Source organism: Sus scrofa, chromosome 2 (assembly GCF_000003025.6).
Source record: "Sus scrofa isolate TJ Tabasco breed Duroc chromosome 2, Sscrofa11.1, whole genome shotgun sequence".
Lineage (NCBI taxonomy): Eukaryota > Metazoa > Chordata > Mammalia > Artiodactyla > Suidae > Sus > Sus scrofa.
This window is the reverse complement of record NC_010444.4, coordinates 45,092,478-45,110,589: the sequence shown is the minus strand read 5'-3', so window position 1 is coordinate 45,110,589 and position 18,112 is coordinate 45,092,478. Positions and strand designations below refer to the sequence as shown.

Here is an 18,112-nt window from a genome sequence, read left to right as displayed (position 1 = left end):
TTTTGAAGGATATTTTTGTAGGATATAGCGTTCTAGGTCAACATTTGTTTATTTCTTTTAGGACTTCAGAGGCATCATTTCATTATCTTCTGGTTTGTCTTGTTTTTGAAGCCAGTAGTCATTCTTAAGTTTGTTTTCCTGATTGTAATCTGTCTTTTATTGCCCCTGACTCTTTTTAGGATTTTCTCTTTATCTCTAGGTATCACCAGTAGATTATGTACAATTACAAAAATATACTAGGTGTGATTTTCTTTTCTTTGCTTTGTTTTCCTTTTTTCTTTCTTCTTCTTTTTTTTTTTTAATAGCCACACCCACGGCATATGGAAGTTTGTGGGCTAGAGATTGAATCCAAGCCACAGATGTGACCTGTGCCACAGCTGGAATCCTTTAACCTGCTGTGTGGGTCTGGGGATTGAACTCACGCCTCCACAGTGACCTGAGCCACTGCAGTCAGATTCTTAACCCACTGTGCCATGGCAGGAACCCTGTAATTTTCTTGGTTTTAATCATGTGTGGGGTTTACTGGGCATCCTGAATCTGTAGGTTGAAATTTTTCACCAAATTTGGGAAATTTTCAGGCTTTATTTCTTTAAACATTTTATAACCCAATTTCTCCATCATCTCCTTCTGAGACTCCAGTTATCTCTATGTTAAATTACTTGTTCTAAAGGTCAGTGAGACTCCTTTATTTTTTTCAAACATTTTTCTCTGTGCTTCATTTTGAATTGTTTCTATTACCCTATCTTTCAGTTTATCAATTTTTTTCCTTTGCCATGTCCTAATATAGATATATTTTTCAATTCTAGAATTTCCAATATAGTTTTATTCTGTAAAACACTATAATATGGTTTCCAATGGGTTTACTGGATTAGCCCTCTGGATGTAAGTAACTATAAAACTGTGCGAAATATATGAAGCACTAGTTTTCACATAGATTATCACATGGAACTTTAAAAAATCTATTATCAATATGTACAAAGATTTAAAGGAAAAGATAGACTTAACGAATGAACAATAAAGATACACTTTATTATAATTGCCTGTCCTTCATGATTTGCACCCTACCCTTCACACTAAACATTCCAAGGACAGGGACCAAATCTGATTTTTTCAGACTCTCCATGGCCTAGCCCACACATTCTCTATGAAAGGCCAGAAAGTAGCTTTTCTATGAAAGACCAGATAATCTCTGTTGTAATTACTTGACCGCCTTTGTAGGATGAAAGAGGCATAAATAATAAGTGAAAATAAAACTTGATTGGAACAAAAAACAGGCAGTGGGCTGTACGTGGCTGATCTCTGGCTTAGCACATAGTATTGGCCTAGTAAGTGTTCATTCAATTAATTAATTAATAGAATAGAATATTATTATTGGAGGCCTCAGGGGGAATGTAGGAGAGTGTAATCTATTGCCTAAATGCTTCCCTAGAATGGAAAAATGACACCTCTTGAGACCTTAAAGAAGTATAAAAGGCTAGCTGAATGAAGAAGGCAGTGCCGAGACCATCTCAGCAGGATGGGGCTGAAGAACGGGTGCTATGGAACTTAAGGAAAAAAAGTTAACATAAAACAAGACACAGAGACGTTTATCTTAAGTAAAGGTGGGAACCGGGGGACTCAAGGTCTCAGGGACCAAGAGCCCTGCCTCAAGAAACCACACTGCTTTTATTGTGCTCTTGAGGGGGTTGTAGGTGCAGGATATAGGTTTTTTTTTATTATTTTAAAAGTCACTTAACTGGTAAATGGTTAAACTTTTTACTCTAAACTTTAGGCATTTAAGAATCATTAGCATTTGAGTTAGCTGTCTGTGCATAGCATTTCAGAGAATCCTCACTGTGCTTCCAGCATGCCTATTTGTGGCAACCCTGTGTGCCTAGGTTTGTACCTTGGTTCTCTTTGCTAATGAATATTCTGTTAATGACCACTCTAAACCACTTGGCCATGAGGTTCCTCTTTCTCTTATTCTTTAGAGGACATATCATGCTTGTGCAAATGGCATGCCAATCTGCCCAGGTCTGGAGTGCCTAGACCAATGCATTATGTCATCATTCAGCTGACCCCGCGAATAACCCATGCCTTTAGGTCTTTGTTCTTAAGCTTAAGTCATTTACCATCACCGTGACTGTTTCTCAAGTAGGAAGACGGAACAAAGTAAGGAAGGGGGAAGGATAAGATGGAGTTTGCAGCAAAGAGGCTAAGAACATATTATAAAATCATGTCTCGCAACAAGGCAGGAAGATAGAAAGTTGAGGAATTTCTGACCTAAGTGACAGATTTCTCCATGCAGGGCTTTTTCCAGGAGGCTATAATGGGATGGAGTCCTGAAAACCAGAATGGCTGGCTCAGATTGAGTTCCTGAAACAGCCAAGAGTAGGAAGAGCCAGAGGGCAGTGCCCAGAGGTAGACCCAAAGGAGCCAAGTTCCATGACCAAATCCAAAGTGTCAGAAACCAGGCAGATTCTGGAACTGAGCTTAGGGTAAGAATAACAAGGACAAGAGGAACTGAGATACAAGACAACATTTATGAATGGGGCTGGCAGGTCTACCCGCAGTGCTCTTCTGTTGATCACTGGCCATGTGGTACCTGGATAAGTCTGTGGATGTGTTGACCTTGGTCTTCTCAGAAAAGTTAAGTGACGAAATCATCTACAAAGTGATATGGGGAAAGGAGGCTGGGATTTAGAGACTGGGGTAGCTCTGGTATAGCTACTATAACAGATTCCATAAGGGCCCAAGACAGATTCACTAGATGTGATGGGTGAGGCTGAGGTTGGATTACAGGAGGTTGTAGCAAACTAGTCACCAAAGTTACAGAACATTCTCCATTCACTTCAGTGAAGCACTGTGACTGAGTGTCAAGGAAGTGAATGGGTGGCTCTTGCAGGACTGGCATTGGCAGAGAAATGTAGCCACTGGCAAAGCAGACCAGGAAATCTGGGCCATCACTGAATGTGTAGAACACCTCAGAATCCATCTCCTGTGCAACATGCCTCCTCCTACATGAGACAAAAGGCCAGCCTTGGTTCTTCTTTCATCAGCAGTAGCCTTTTAGGCATCATTGTTGTGAACCCTGGTAATTAAGCACCAGCAGTGACGACAGAAAAGATGTCAGAAATGAGGTAAGTACACATTTATTCAGGATATCCCCCTGGAGTGGCCTTTGAGACAATGCACAGCTTGTTGGCCAGCAGTATCTCAGGCTCACATATCTCATCATTCTTCCTGGCTTCCTACCTGCTTCTGTCCCATCCATGCCTCCAAGCTGCTGGAGGAAACACCTAGACCCAGATATGTAGGAGCCTCTTAAACACTGCTGGAGCCAGAGAGAGGCAGGCTACCCCAAAGAACTGTGGCCTTACCTGAAAGCCAAAGAGTTGGCAGTAGTCTTTGTTTCTCTACATTTGCCCTAAGACCGAAGCCTAGGTGTTTCACCAAGAACCCAGTGATAGCCCTTTTGAGTATTCCGTTCCCAGGCCTCCTGATGCCTGAGGCTTCTCTCCTCATCCCTTATTTCCTAGAGGATGGTGTGGCCTGGAGCTGAACGTCTCTGTGTCCCAGCTAATGGGTCTGCTTAGAACCTCATTCTGCAGGCCCCAGACCACTGAGTTCCATTTATATGACTCCCTACCATTTTTTTCAGACTCAGCTCCTTGAATATAACATTCCTGTCATTTCCTCCCACCAGTTCCTCCCAGTCACCCAGTCAGATTCCCTTTAGCCCCCTGTCTACCAGAAATTTATCTAGCTTTACCCTGCCCCCTTCAGATTTAAATTGACTGGCTGGTATTTATTGAGCCCGTTTGATGTGCCAGCCGATAGTCATGACTTCATGAACTTCAGCCTCAGAAAAACACCAGGAGCTGGTCGTGTCAATATCCCTGCTTTATAGATGAGGAAACGGAGTTGAAAGTGACTGACTTAATCCATCTAGAAAGTTTCAGAATGGAGACTAGAATATATGTTGTTGGTCTGATCCATAAACCAGAGGGTTTCGTGTGTGTGTGTCCTGTTTTGTTTTTTTTGCGGGGGTGGGCTGTGGCAAGCAGCAGCAGGATGTGTGATCTCAGTTTCCAGACCAGGGACTGAAGCCTGACCACAATGGTGAAAATGCCAAATCCTAACCACTAGACCACTAGGGAACTCCCCCAAACCAGAGTTTTAACTACTTCACCCAGCTGCCTCCCATAGACTTTCCAGTCCTCCCTTTTACTGGCTGATACCTCTGGTCCCATGTTCCCATTTCCTCTGCACTGCGCTAGTCAGGCCCTACACCAACTCATGCAGGGGATGTTGATGTATCTTCTGTGTGGTCTTCTCCCCTGGGGTCCTTTTCCCTTTTCTGGCTGCTGTGTCCCATAGACACAGAGATGAGGTGTAGCAGGGTGGCACCAAACAGACCCAACTTTGAATCCCAATATCTTCACTCATCTGCTTTGGTGATCTCAGGTTAATTCATTTCACCTCCGATTCTAAGTTTCTTCATGTGAAAGTGGAAATTCTGATAGCTGTATTCTGTATCCAAAGACTTTATTAATTTTAAAGACATATCCTACATACAAGAATTTCCTCATGCCTAAATATTTCATAGATGTTCTTTTACATAAATATTTGCTATAAAAGGGGTTCTCTGTTAAATTTCTGATGTGGACATTCTTTTATAAGTTAATTGTTTGCGTCTCAGAAAGCATTTTTCCCCATTGACATAGTGTTATAACAGAAGATTTTAAGGCAAGCTCACAATTGTGTTTCTCTATTATGTACTTGAACTGCTAAACAATTCTATTGACTTTGAAAAAAAAAGAATTTTCTTTTTTGAGTGTTCAGCACAATAATATAGATCAAGTCCTTGGTACTGGGCACATGGTAATGACTCCACAGGGGTTACCCATGGTTGTGTCATTCTTACCCAAAGAAAAGAAACTCTCATCCTGTTTCCTTCTCTTCTGATGCCGTTTACCACGATGGGCACTCAGCCCCCTTTACAACCCAGCCACCCTGACTCTCTTTTCATCTTCTCTCTTTGTCTTTTAACACTCCACTTCACCAGTCTCCATTCCCTGACTGGTCAATGGGATGGAAGGAGAAGAGCATGTGTTCTGGGTCAGGCAGACCTGAGTTTGAACCCTAGCTTTGCCCCCTTGCTAGCTCTGTGAGCTTGGGTAAGTTCCTTAATATCTCTGGGCCTCAATTTCCTCAGCTATAAGATGACAATGAGGTTGTGGTGAGGGTTGTACGTAGGAAAGCTTTATGCCTAATACCTAATAGGTATTTAATCCTCTTATCTGTCTTAACAGGATTCCTTCTCCTACTGTCCTGCCAGTTTTCCCAAGGGAAACTCCTTCCAAGGGGAAAGTGTCCTGGCTCCTCTGCCTTCCTCTGGATTTGCTCTTGTGGATTCCCCTAGTGTCTCTGTCTATAAACATACTGAGTCTTTGGGAGTTCCTGTGGTGGTGCAGTGGTAACAAACCTGACTAGTATCCATGAGGACACAGGTTCAATCCCTGGCCTTGCTCAGTGGGTTAAGGGTCCGGCTTTGACATGAGCTGTGGTGTAGGTCACAGACGTGTCTCAGATCCAGTGTTGCTGCACCTGTGGCATAGGCCAGCAGCTACAGCTCCAAGTTGACCTCTAGCCTGGGAACATCCATATGCTGCAGGAGCAGTCCTAAAAAGACCAAAAAAAAAAAAAAAAAAAACGGAGACTTTGTTTTGTTCAGCTCTTTAAAGTTTTCAATAGTTCTCTCCTGTTGCAGCCCAATTAATTGGCACAGCTCTGAGAGACGGTCCAGCCCAGTCATTTTTATCACTATTCTGAACGGTAAACTGAGGCTCTGAGAGATAGAATGACTGATTCATGGTCAAGAGTGGAGGACTAGAGCCCAAACCTCTAACTCTCGGTTACCTTCTGGCCACTCTCCCCTATTCCATTCTGCACAGTAGTGACTACTGCTTACCTGAATTCATTGCCATTTCTTTTTGTTTGTTTGCTTTTTTTTCTTTTTTGGCCACCCCATGGCATATTGAAGTTCCCAGGCCAGGGATCAGATCTAAGCTGCAGTTGCAACCTATGCACCCTTAACCCACTGTGCTGGGCTAGGGATCAAACCTGCATCCCAGGGCTCCCAAGACATCGCCGATCCCATTGTGCCACAGGGGGATCTCCCATTGCTTTTTCTTTTTCTTTTTTTTTTTTTTTTTTGGCTTTTGTTTTTCAGGGCTGCACCCATAGCACATGGGGGTTCCCATGCTAGGGGTCTAATCAGAGTACAGTTGCTGGCCTACACCATAGCCACAGCAATGCCAGATCCTTAACCCACTGAGTGAGGCCAGGGATTGAACCCACAACCTCAAGGTTCCTAGTCAGATTCGTTTCCACTGCGCCATGACAGGAACTCCCACATTGCCATTTCTTACATTGCAAATTGTTGTTCCATGAGTGCCTGCCTTGTCCCCCTAGGGAGAGCGTAGTCTGCCCCCTCGCCCTAGCCTAGTACCTTGCAGGTATCTATTCTATGATGGATGTCATTCAGTGTATGGAAATTTGAATAAATGTGGTATGTTGCAAGACCATTATAACAACTGTCTTGACCAGAAGGCTGAACTGGTACAATACTTTTTATTCAACAGTAAGATATATCAGGAGTTACCTGGTGACCTAGCAGTTGTGGATCTGACATTGTCACTTCTGTGGCTTAGGTCATTGCTGTGGCATGGATTGGATCCCTGACCTGGGAACTTCCGCATGCCATGGGCATGGCCAAAAAAACGGTGATAAATCTGAATACATCAAAATTACATATTCCTTTTTTTAAAAAAAAAAAAACCATCTCACTCTTGAGGCACCTGCCTCTCTGTAAACACATCTTTAGACTTTGAATCCTTGAATTTAGAGTCTGCAGCTCCATTCCCTGAGCTCTGTGTTCCTGTTTCCATAACTCTGACCATGCTTGATTGTAGGTAATCTGCTTCTCCATCTGTTTCCCCACCCCCAGACCATGAGTCCCTCCAGGACAAGCCCCATGTCCAACTGCTGTCAGTGCCCAGGGCCTGCCACTGTGCTTGGCACATAGTAAATGAGATGAATGAATAAACCAGAACGAGCCATCTGGGTCCATCCCCTGACCCTCTGTGACGGTGCTTATTCTCTTCTCTGAGTTCATATTATATGTTTCTTCTTTATCAAATTAAAGGCAGGTTCAAGTGTTGCTCATTATGGTCACCTCCCAAACAACCAGAGAAGGAAGAAACTATCATCATTGAGAGGGTCTATTGTGTGCTGGTGATTGCATGTATTTTCTATCATTATTTTTATAATTTAATTTAATTCTTCTAACAGGTCAATAAGGTAGGCATTATCATCTCTGAATCACAAAGGAAGGAGCTGGGACTCGGGAGAAATAAAGTAGTTGGATTTTGACCAAGTTTATGCAGCTAGTAAGTGGCAATGCCAGGATTTGAATCTTTGTATGCTGGTTCTGAGACCAGTGCCTTTCCTTTTTGTTGTCATTTGGCATGTATTTAACAGTGTGCAGAATAGCTAAGTGCTTTAGCCCAGTAGGACATAGGAATTCTGCCGAACTGAGGCTTGAATTTAATCACATTGAATCAAATCTGTGCAAGCCTGATCACCAATGCTTCCAGCACGAACATTGCCACCCTTTCATGGGATTATTTGGATGAAAAGCTTCAGTGAACATGCACTAAGCATCCACAGTGCATCAGGCACAGGGCTAGGCACTGAGGATACAGTGCTGAAGGCAGCCTTTCACAGGGACCTTACAGTCAAGGGGGAAAACAGACGTGTGATCTGTGCTGTTAGAGAACAATCTGGTGGTTACCTATGGGGAAAGGAAAAGGGAAGGAGCAAGATAAGGGTATGGGATTAAGAGATACAAACTACTATGTCTAAAATAGATAAGCCACAAGGATACAGTGTACAGCACAAATAATTATAGCCGTTATTTTTTAATAACTTTAAGTGGAGTATAATCTATAAAAATACTAAATTGCTATTTTGTACACCTGAAACTAATATAATATTATAAACCAACTGTAATTGTTTTTAATGTGGTCTGTGGTAAGAGGAGACAGAAGACAAGGGCTTAAATCATTCTAAGGTGGTCTTGGAAGGTTTCTGGGTAAATCATAAAGGTGGCCAAGACAAGAGGAGGAAAGCCAAGACAGAGGGAAGAGCATGTGCTAAGCCACTGACTACAAAATTGCAGGTAGGATAGGAGGTCTGGAACAAGGGGGCATTTTTGTGGAACAGAGCAAGGGGAGCAAGAGATGCTGAAACTGGTTTCCCTCTGTTCATATCACGAACCAAATGTCATGACTGGCTCCAACACTTGCCGCTATACAAGCAGAGCTTTTGGCCTAAATGGTAGCTAGACATTCTCTCTACTCAAGAATTGAGTTAGAGAGATAGCTGGCAACATCTCCATCTGTCTTCTCTAGGGATATGATGGTCAACCATGGAGTTTGTATTTCCCTGGTGTGTAGGAAATAATGATCCGGCAATTGGGCAGACCCACATGGTGATATCATCTGCCTGGATGATGTCATCCCATCCAGCAGACCAGGCTGGTGGCTTTGTGCCCATGTTCTTCATGTGCCCCTGGGCCAGAGGGCCCTGAGGTAGGCAGGTAGCAGGTGTAACAAGATCAGAGCCTGTTCAGAACCATTTTCTTAAGTTGTGGTTTAGAGTCAAGAGTTCTGCTCACCTTGGATCCTCAAGGTGGTAAATGGCAAATGTTAGCTGGATCCACCAGGTTCAAGTTTTCTTCCTCTTTGCTGTGCCCGAAGATGTTTTTTTGTTTTTTGTCATTGTTGTTGTTTTCTTTTTTCTTTTTTGTCTTTTTAGGGCCATACCTATGACATATGGAAGTTCCCAGGCCAGGGGTCAAATTGGAGCTGTAGCCACCAGCCACAGCCCCTGCAATTCAGGATCCATGCCATGTCTGCTTACCTATACCACAGTTCACAGCAATGCCGGATCCCTTAACTCCCTGAGCTGGGCCAGGGATCAAACCTTCATCCTCCTGAATCCTAGTCGGGTTTGTTACCACTGAGCTACAACAGGAACTCCCTGCAAATGTTCTTTAACTTGAGACTTTATAAAACCAACCGAAGAAGGGTGGAGAACTGAGCCAATCCTATGGGATGAATTGCATGTAACTTAGTGATTGATATATACGTAACTATATCCATCATGTGCAAAAACAAACCATTGTGGTACTGATGTTGACTCTCTTTCCTTCCCCCTGAGACTTTGAAACATTTTCACACCAAGTTCTCTCCTGGTCCTGCCCCAGCCTTCTCCCTTTGTGTCACCCATTTTTCCCTGCTACATCCTTCTGCAGTCATCATCCTACCCGATCCTCACCAAACCACTGTGGACTTGTCACTTCCTTGTATCCAAACCACCTATCCCATCCTTTCACGTGGCTACCCTGCCTACCCCTTACTCTGGAGTGTGCATAAAAGCCAGCTAAAAATGGCAATACTTATTCCCAGGAATTGTTAAGCCTAATTCCTCACTCACTTCCTCTATCTTTTGCTCCCTGCTGACTTCCACTGCTCCATGCTTTAATTTTGCTCTCTCCAGTGCTTTCCGCACACTGCTGTCTGGATCATTTATCAAAAATCCAAATGTGATTGTGTCATTCCCCTGCTCAGAACCCTTCTGTGGTTTCAGAGCCTTTCAAATGACATCTGAACTCCTAAAGCATTTAGAGCAAGGCCATTCGTGAGCAGGCTCCCTCCTACCTCCCTGGCATCATTTCCTGGCTCTCCCCTTGACAGTTTGTGACACAGCAATACTAAATTACTTATGGCTCCCCAAACACACAGTGTTATTTAATGTTTCTGAGTCTGCCCAAAATAGTCTTTCCTCTCTGTTGTCTCACGAATCTGCTCAGCATTTAAAATTCTCTCAATTTTTCTCTTCTCTGAGATCCTCCCAGACAGAAGTCATCCTTCTGGGCTGCTTCTGTGTCCTGCTCAGGCATCTACCATTCCCAAGACGTCTTGCTTATAGGGACTGTCATATGCATCCCTGAATAGCACAGGACCTAACACAAAGCAGGTGCTTAGCCAACGCTGGTTGAGTCATTGTCCAATTACACCTCCTCCCCATCCTTTAAGGGACTTGTGTTTCAGCCACAGCCGTACTGATACCTGCATCCCAATTGGTTTTCCCAGGTCGGGCCAATCACTGGTCTGCAATTATTGGTGGATCCCATTCCAAGAACTATGTCCTGTGGGAGTATGGAGGATATGCGAGCGAAGGCGTCAAACAAGTTGCAGAATTGGGCTCACCGGTGAAAATGGAGGAGGAAATTCGACAGCAGGTAAGAAAAACAATCACAGAATGACTGAAATCCAGAAATGCAGTCAAACCATCCTTTAACTTTCTTTCCCAGGGGTTCAAAATTTACTGTACAATGTGCTGGAAAATTGGTGCCAAGGGAAGCGAAATCTATTTGCTGAGTCTGGGAGGGTGATGTTCAGTGAGGACAGAGGCACAAATGTTCATTGGGTCAACTCAGATTTTCCTTAAAGGCATGTGTGGCTTTGTCAGCTTGTGCTAAAAGCTGCTGCTGTGACTGCATGGTTGGGGCACTACGTCTCCGTTCTGAGGGTCAGTGCAATGGATTATGGTTGGTTTTCTTACTATGATCCTTGACAGGGTCAGGAAATGACATTCACACTAAGCTAAAATCACCATTTCCGGAAAGAAACATTTGTTTTTTGCACCTATGTTTTGAGGTGTTTGGTAAATTCATCAGCAATTAAACAGCGTCATTATAGACCAAAGCATCTTTTAGGTACCAAGTACCATGTTGTGTGGACCCAGGAGCCAGGCCATTATCTAGGTCCCTATTCATACCAATGAGAGATAAGGGAGAAAGAGTCTGTCATTCTTCTTTACTTTTTGGGAAATACCATCATCAACCTCATCAAAAGCATGAGAAGGAGGCCAATGAGGGATCTTAGGAGAAGAGCTATGGTTTTTGAAGGCCATTCACAGGCCGTATGTGGGAGGAGGCCATCCAGCCTTGGCAGTCATGACCCCCAAAACTCTTGGGGCCTGAGTGAACTGGGTAGGCAGCCACAGCTCACTGCTCTCAAGCACTCAGGAGGGAGTAAGAGCAAACCGTGTTTGGAATGTCGTCACTTCACAGCACAAGTCACTGCAAAGCTGTTGCCCTGCTCACATTCCTGTTCTGTGTCCCCAAGACAATGCAGGGACCCCAAAGACACTGGGCCCTGTGTCTCTGGATGTGTATGTGCAGGAGGACATGCAGAGCTGAGGCCCCCAGTCCTTCCTCCTGATGTCTACCACCTGGACCTCATGCTCCCATAAAGCCTGAACTGAATGCAGTGAAAGTCACCTGATTCCTGCTATAATCCTCTGAGGAATTCTTTTGGGCCAGAGTCCCAAAATGCCCAGGAATTAGCTTAGGTTTCTCACTAATTTTATTGAAAACCTTTCTCCATTCCTTTTTTTGTTTGTTTGTTTGTTTTTTGGGGTTTTTTTTTTTGGTTTTTTAAAATAGATTTTATGTGTATTTAATAAATTTAATCAGAGAAGAGTTGACTTACGATGTTGTGTTAGTGTCAGTGGACAGCAAAGTGAATCACCTATACGTGTGGATATAGAGTGGATATCTATATTCCTTCTTTTTCAGATTGTTTCCCCATAGAGGCTATCACAGAGTCTTGAATAGATTGCCCAGTGCTTTACAGTGTAAAACCTTTCTCCATGCTTAGAAAAAAATGTTTCACCCAGTGTTTGAAGACAATATGTTATTCATCGCGAGTTTATCCTACCAACTACTTAGTGTTTCTCTGACTCTGGTAACTGGCGTTGCTCATTCAGGCTGCAGCATAGCCATGTTCATCTGCAAAGTCAGATGCAATCTCCATATTGGTCCTCATCTGTCTATCCTGTTATGGAGGGGGAATCCCTGATTTGGGTTCCTGGTTCTCAGGTGAGGAATTGTGATATGCTGGCTTGTCAAGTTCTATTGGGTTGTATGTTGAAAACCATTTGTTACAAATAGTAGTTGAAACACTAAAGTTTACAAATGAATTAGGTCAAGGTCATGGGCATCTTCATAGCAATGCTCGTGTTAGTCATTAGCTATCTTTTTATGTTTTGATTTTCTAAAAAATTTTAAAGTTTAAAAAATTTTTAAGTTAAAAAAATCAGGAGTTCCCAGCATGGCACAGCAGAAACGAATCCAACTAGGAACCATGAGGTTGCAGGTTCGATCCCTGGCCTCGCTCAGTGGGTTAAGGATCCGGTGTTGCCTTGAGCTGAGGTGTAGGTCGCAGATATGGCTCAGATCCTGCATTGCTGTGGCTGTGGTGTAGGCTGGTAGCTGTAGCTCCAATTAGACCCCTAGCCTGGGAACCTCCATGTGTCTCATGTGCGACCCTACCAAAAAAAAAAAAAATTATCACAGTATAGTTGATTTACAGCATTGTGTTAAATGCTGCTACACAGAAAAAATGATTCAGTTATACATGTACATATTCTTTTCCATATTCTTTTCTATTATGCTTTATCACAGGGCATTGAAAATAGTTCCCTGTGCTATACAGTAGGATCTTGTTGTTTACCCATTCTATATATAACAGTTTGTATCTGCTAATCCCAAACTCCCAGTCCTTCCCTCTCCCATCCTCCCTTCCCTTTGGCAACCACAAATATGTTCTCTATATTTGTGAGTCTGTTTCTGTTTCATGGATGTGTTCATTTGTGTCATACTTTAGATTCCACATATAAATGATATATTTATTGTTCTCTTTCGGACTTAATTCACTTAGTATAATAATCTGGAGTTCCCATTGTGGCTCAGTGATAACGAATCTAACTAACCTCCATGAGGACACAGGTTCCATCCCTGGCCTCACTCAGTGGGTTAAGGATCCGGCATTTCCATGAGCTGTGGTGTAGGTCGCAGACATGGCTCAGATCCTGAGTTGCTGTGGCTGTGGTGTAGGCCAGCAGCTACAGCTCTGATTCAACCCCTAGCCTGGAAACCTCCATATGCCATGGGTGTGGCTCTAAAAAGACAAATAATAATAATAATAATAATAATAAATAACAATAATAATAATCTCTAGGTCCATCCATATTGCTGCAAATGGCATTGTTCCATTCTTTTATGGCTTAGTAATATTCCATTTTATACATATATCCCATCTTTTTTATCCATTCATCTGTCAATGAGCATTTACGTTGTTTTCATGTCTTGGCTATTGTAAAAAGTACTGCTGTGAACATAGGGTTGCATGTATCTTTTTGAATTAGAGTTTTATCAGAGTGGGATTGTTGGATCATACGGCAACGCTATCCTTAGTGTTTTGAGGAACCTCCATACTGTTTTCCATAGTGGTTGCACTGCTTTACATTCCCGCCAACAGTATAGGAGGGTTCCCTTTTCTGGTTCTCTTGAGATGCTTCTGAAGAGAAGGGAAGTATGTGTGAATTGTGAGGAACTGAGATCACCTGTGCTGGCGAACATTATGTCATGTGTCATGGTACAAAGAAGGTTGAAAACTGATGGATGAGTGTCCCCCCTTAGGAATGTCCCCCTTAGGAAAACATTCTTTGCTTGGTGTGTTCCTAACCAGCACACCTGGGATTAGCTTCTACGCATACAGTGTCTGGCTGTGCCAACCAGCTAGTGTTCCTGACATTAAGTCCTAGTAATGTTTAATTATGGGTACTACACATGGGAGTTAAAAATCCCACTGAGCATGTCCTGTCATCACCTGACCGGCCCCCTAGATGCTGAACGTGTACTTTTAGCTCTCAGCTCAAGTTAGAGAAGATAATATCATTACCCTAGTTTTTCCAATAAGAAAACTGAGGCATAGTCTGTAATTAGAGAATCCAGAACAGAACCAAAGCCTGTCCACCTCCAAAGCATGTATGCAGGGCCAGATACATAATTTGAAGGGCCTCATGAAAGTGTGGGGTCCCTTGTTCAAAACTTTAGAATTTCAAGTTATCGACACTGTGAATTTTACAGCCCGGGGCCCTGAGAGTTTACACAGGTCATGTGCTCATGAGGCCAGCCCTGCCCATCTACCCTCCCTGCCCCAGCCTGTGCTGGCAATGCATCCAGCTCCCCAGCAACTCAGAAAGGCAGGTGGATAGAATGATTTCAGGGTCCTTTCCTTCCAGGCAATTCATGGTTCTAAATATTGTTCCTGCAAGCACTCACTTCATTATATTTTTTTGTAAGTTGGATAAGAAACAACATAAAAAGAAGCAAAAATATGAATCCTCCTAGAATATAAAAGTGTCCTCTGAATAACCGGGAACTTGTTTGAACACATCTACAAACTAACACAGTGTTCTCAGCCTTTAATACCTTATATCCTACCAACCACTGTATCAAAGAACCTGAGTCCAACCAGGATGAAAATAAAAAGCCCTCTTTTCCCAAGAAAGACATTTATATGCTTTCCAGCATTCTCGTATTAATAGACTTATCGCTCACTGAAAGTTTCAAGGGCATTAAAAATCACAGCAGATATTGTTGGAGGTAAATCTTATGCTAATGGCTTTCCAACACAATGAACAAAACTAATAATCCCATTAGCAGTGGAAAACTGTAATAATATTATTGAGTGTAAATTTTAATGTTACCGTAATTGTGAAATACCAAGAAAATGAATGAAAAATTACAGCAGTATTATTGGCATTAATGACACTGGTGACTGGAGAGTGGGGGAGGGGCACAACACACACTTCTTAGCAGGGGACAGAGGCAAATAATTTCTGGACCATGGGTGAGAAAGATCAAGCTAAGGCTAGCCTGGCAGGTCATGAATAGGGAACCCAAGGCAGGTGGAGGCAGTGGGAAATGGTAGGTCACGCTTAGACCCAGGTTAGACCCAGGGCTTGAAAGTGAGCTGATGTATACTCATCGTTACGGAAACATTACGCAGAGATCATTTCTACTTCATCAAGTACACATTATGGCATATATACTAGGTGTCTTGTTTTCTGCTGGGTGTGACCCAAACATGGCCCCCCTTCACCATGTTATTCATGCTAGAAACTTAGCCATCATCCTCAATCTGCCACCTGCCCCAACTGCTGCCTTCTCCCCTGAATTCGCCCAGTTCACTTCCTCATCACCATGCCTCCATCTAAACTGTTCTCATCTCACCTAAATTATTGCACTGGCCGTCTCATCTCCCTGCCTCCAGTCCTCTTCCTGTCATCCACACTGCCCCAAGGGCTGTTTTATGAAACACCAATTGGATTATGCCACTCTCCCAATTGGGATGTTTAATGGCTCCTGATTGACTCCAGGATAAAGTCTAAACTCCTTATCATAGCTTGAAAACCCTCCAGGATCAGGCCTTGCTTAACCTTCCCCATCTTACTTCTTGCAGCATCTCTAAGCTTTACCCATGCAGAGTCTCTTTCAGTCTCTCCCAAGAGGCATGCCTCTCTTGCATCTGGGCCTTCTGTCAGCGTGAAACATCTTCCAGCTCCCTTCAATGGGTGAGCTCCTATTTATCCTTTAGGATTCAGCTTAAATATTGCTTCTTCCTGGAAGCCTTCCCGAATTCGGTATAAAATGGGCACCCTTGCCAGGCACTCCCACAACACCCTGTACCTCCTTTGTCATTACTATCGTCGCATTTACTGCAAGTTCTTGTTGGATGTCTCTCCCTCACTAAGCAGCAGAATTCAAATCCATGCTTTCCAGCTCTGTATCCTCCGAGCTGGGTATAGTGTTAATTGCTTGATCATTGTTTCTTGAGTATATTAATTTATTTGATACCTTTACTAAACACCTACTAAATAAATTCCAGGCATTAGTGCTCCAAGAGTGATCAGATCATTCCCTGCCTTCATGGAGTCTACATTCTAATGGAGGAGACAAGGAAAAAATGATGAAATAATTAGAAATTAAGGTAAGGGAAAGAAACCCACAAGGGGTGACCTAGAAAGCAATAGTAGAAAGACACTTTGTCAGATTGGTGGTCAGGGAAGTTCTCTCGGAAGAGTGCCCATTAAGCGGAGATTCAAAAGAAAAGCTTAAGGAAAAGATCATTCTAGATAGTGACAACAGCATGTGCGAAGACCCTGAAGTAGAAAAGAGCTTAGCATACTTGAAGAACTGAGCGAAGACTGATGTGGCAAGAGGGACGTGGGTGAGGAATTCCCACTCTGGCACAGTGGGTTAAGGTTCTGGCTTTGCTGCAGCTGTGGTGTAGTTCACAGCTGCAGCTCCAATTCAGTCCCTGGCCTGGGAACTTCCATATGCCTTGAGTGTGGCTCAAGGAAAAAAGAAAAAAAAAAAAAAGAGAGAGAGAGAGAGAGCAAGAGAGAGGAGAATGGGTGAAGGGGAGTGTGGCTTGATGTGAATGAAGGATCCATTGTCACCGAGCTAGAGAAATTCACAGACTGGGTGGGAGAGGTGGATACATACGTAACTATATCCATATAATGGACTTAGAGGAAATCGCTGCAGTAGCTAAGGAAATGGAGACATTTGATGGTGGCAGCCCTTGACTGTGCCATCTCTGAGTCCCCCTGCCTGTAATATCCCCAGTTCCCTGTGGACACAGTTTAGACATGTGTTAGTTTCCCTGGGCAGGCTGGGTCCATCCTGGGGTGACTGCTCCTTCCTATGCTGTCCCTCTCCTGAACTGAGTGGTCCCTGTTTGTTTCCTTCTCATCTCCCAGGCAGGCTCTGTGTCATTCCATTGCTTCATTATGACTGCTTTTATCTCTTCCATTTTAAACATGCCTAATAGTCTCATTCAGATTATTCTATTATCGCGAGTCTTAGGGACTAATGTTCCTTTGAATTGAACTTGCCCTCTCTTCCCATCCCTCCTTTCCTCGTTTAGGAGTGGATTGTTTGCTCATTGTCAGTGAATGTTTCTCTTTGTTTCCTGTGGGAGTCCTGTGTGCTCAAGTTGTGTTGTCTCCTCTGCAGGAGATTATATTTTGTGTTTGCACCCAAGATTTAATGGCGTTTCTCAGCTTAGAGCTCCCCACTGTCTGGCCAGCATAAATATAGATTCTGCATTTATACATGGGAGAGGGTGGGGGCTTCTCTTTCTTGAAGGTGAATTTTCATTCAGGGCCCTAGACGGATGGCAAGCTTCTTTGCTTTTATCATCCCTGTTCATAAAAATGGCAGTGCTTCAAAATGTCTAGCTCGATACAGAGATGTCTTACCACATCCCAGCTCAAGGCTTCCCCTTCTTGCTCCTGGGGTCACATCTCGGTCCCTGGCCCCAATGGGTTCCCAGGCATCAGCTCTTGCTCACCACTCTGGCGTCCAGGGAATTTTTCTAAACTCACCTATGTATTTTTGAAACTTGGTTTTGCTATATTTTGTCTAGCATTACTGTGTGTTTATAGTAGGAGGGAGATCCCTTGCATCAGCTCATCTTTCATGTTTCCTGACATCCACTATGTCCCTAGCACTCAGTACACTCTCTCACACATAGTAGGTGCTCAACCAGTGTCTGAATTGGCGACTCGACACATGTGCCATAAATGGCTTGCTGTTAAATTTGTATGGACTGTGCTGGGGCCCTAGTCTGACTGAGGCTCTGGTTCAAGGAAGTTCTGGTTCAAGGAAGTGAATAACAGAACCCAAACTGAGATTTACACAGCACAAGCTTTATTCGGCAGATGAAGAATGGAGAAGTGAGAATTAAGATCAACTTCTTGCCCATCTGGCAAGAGGGATTTGACTTTAAAGAGTAAAGGCAAAGGAAGGAGGAGTGACGCTAGTAATGGGGAGGCATTTGCATTAGTCTACAGGGGAAGAGACACGGCTTTTTCAAGGGAGTTGGGTGCCACCCCCTTTTTATTCTTTTTTGGTCCTTAAAGTCAAGTCACGGCTGCTAGTAGGTGTGTCATTTAATGTGCTAATATAGTAGAATCAGTGTATAATGAGACTCAGGGTCTATTGGAGGTCAGATTCATTGCTGTCTTGGTCCCAGCTGGTTCCATCTGAGTTTTTTTGTTTGCACCTTCCTTTTTTCTCTCTGGACCCTTTAATCGAAAGATTATGTTCACTCCTGTTAAAGGGGGGTGTTATGGGCTTTGA

General features: G+C 43.4%; 1 protein-coding gene across 1 annotated transcript in view; it reads left to right on the top strand.

Moving 5' to 3' along the window:
- Positions 1-18,112, top strand: part of SPON1 (spondin 1) — a 331,696-nt gene that overhangs the window by 189,088 nt on the left and 124,496 nt on the right. The window contains exon 6 of the mRNA XM_003122966.6: positions 10,203-10,351. Within this exon, the coding sequence (XP_003123014.4) occupies positions 10,203-10,351 (149 nt within the window). The remainder of the gene's footprint in view (positions 1-10,202; positions 10,352-18,112) is intronic.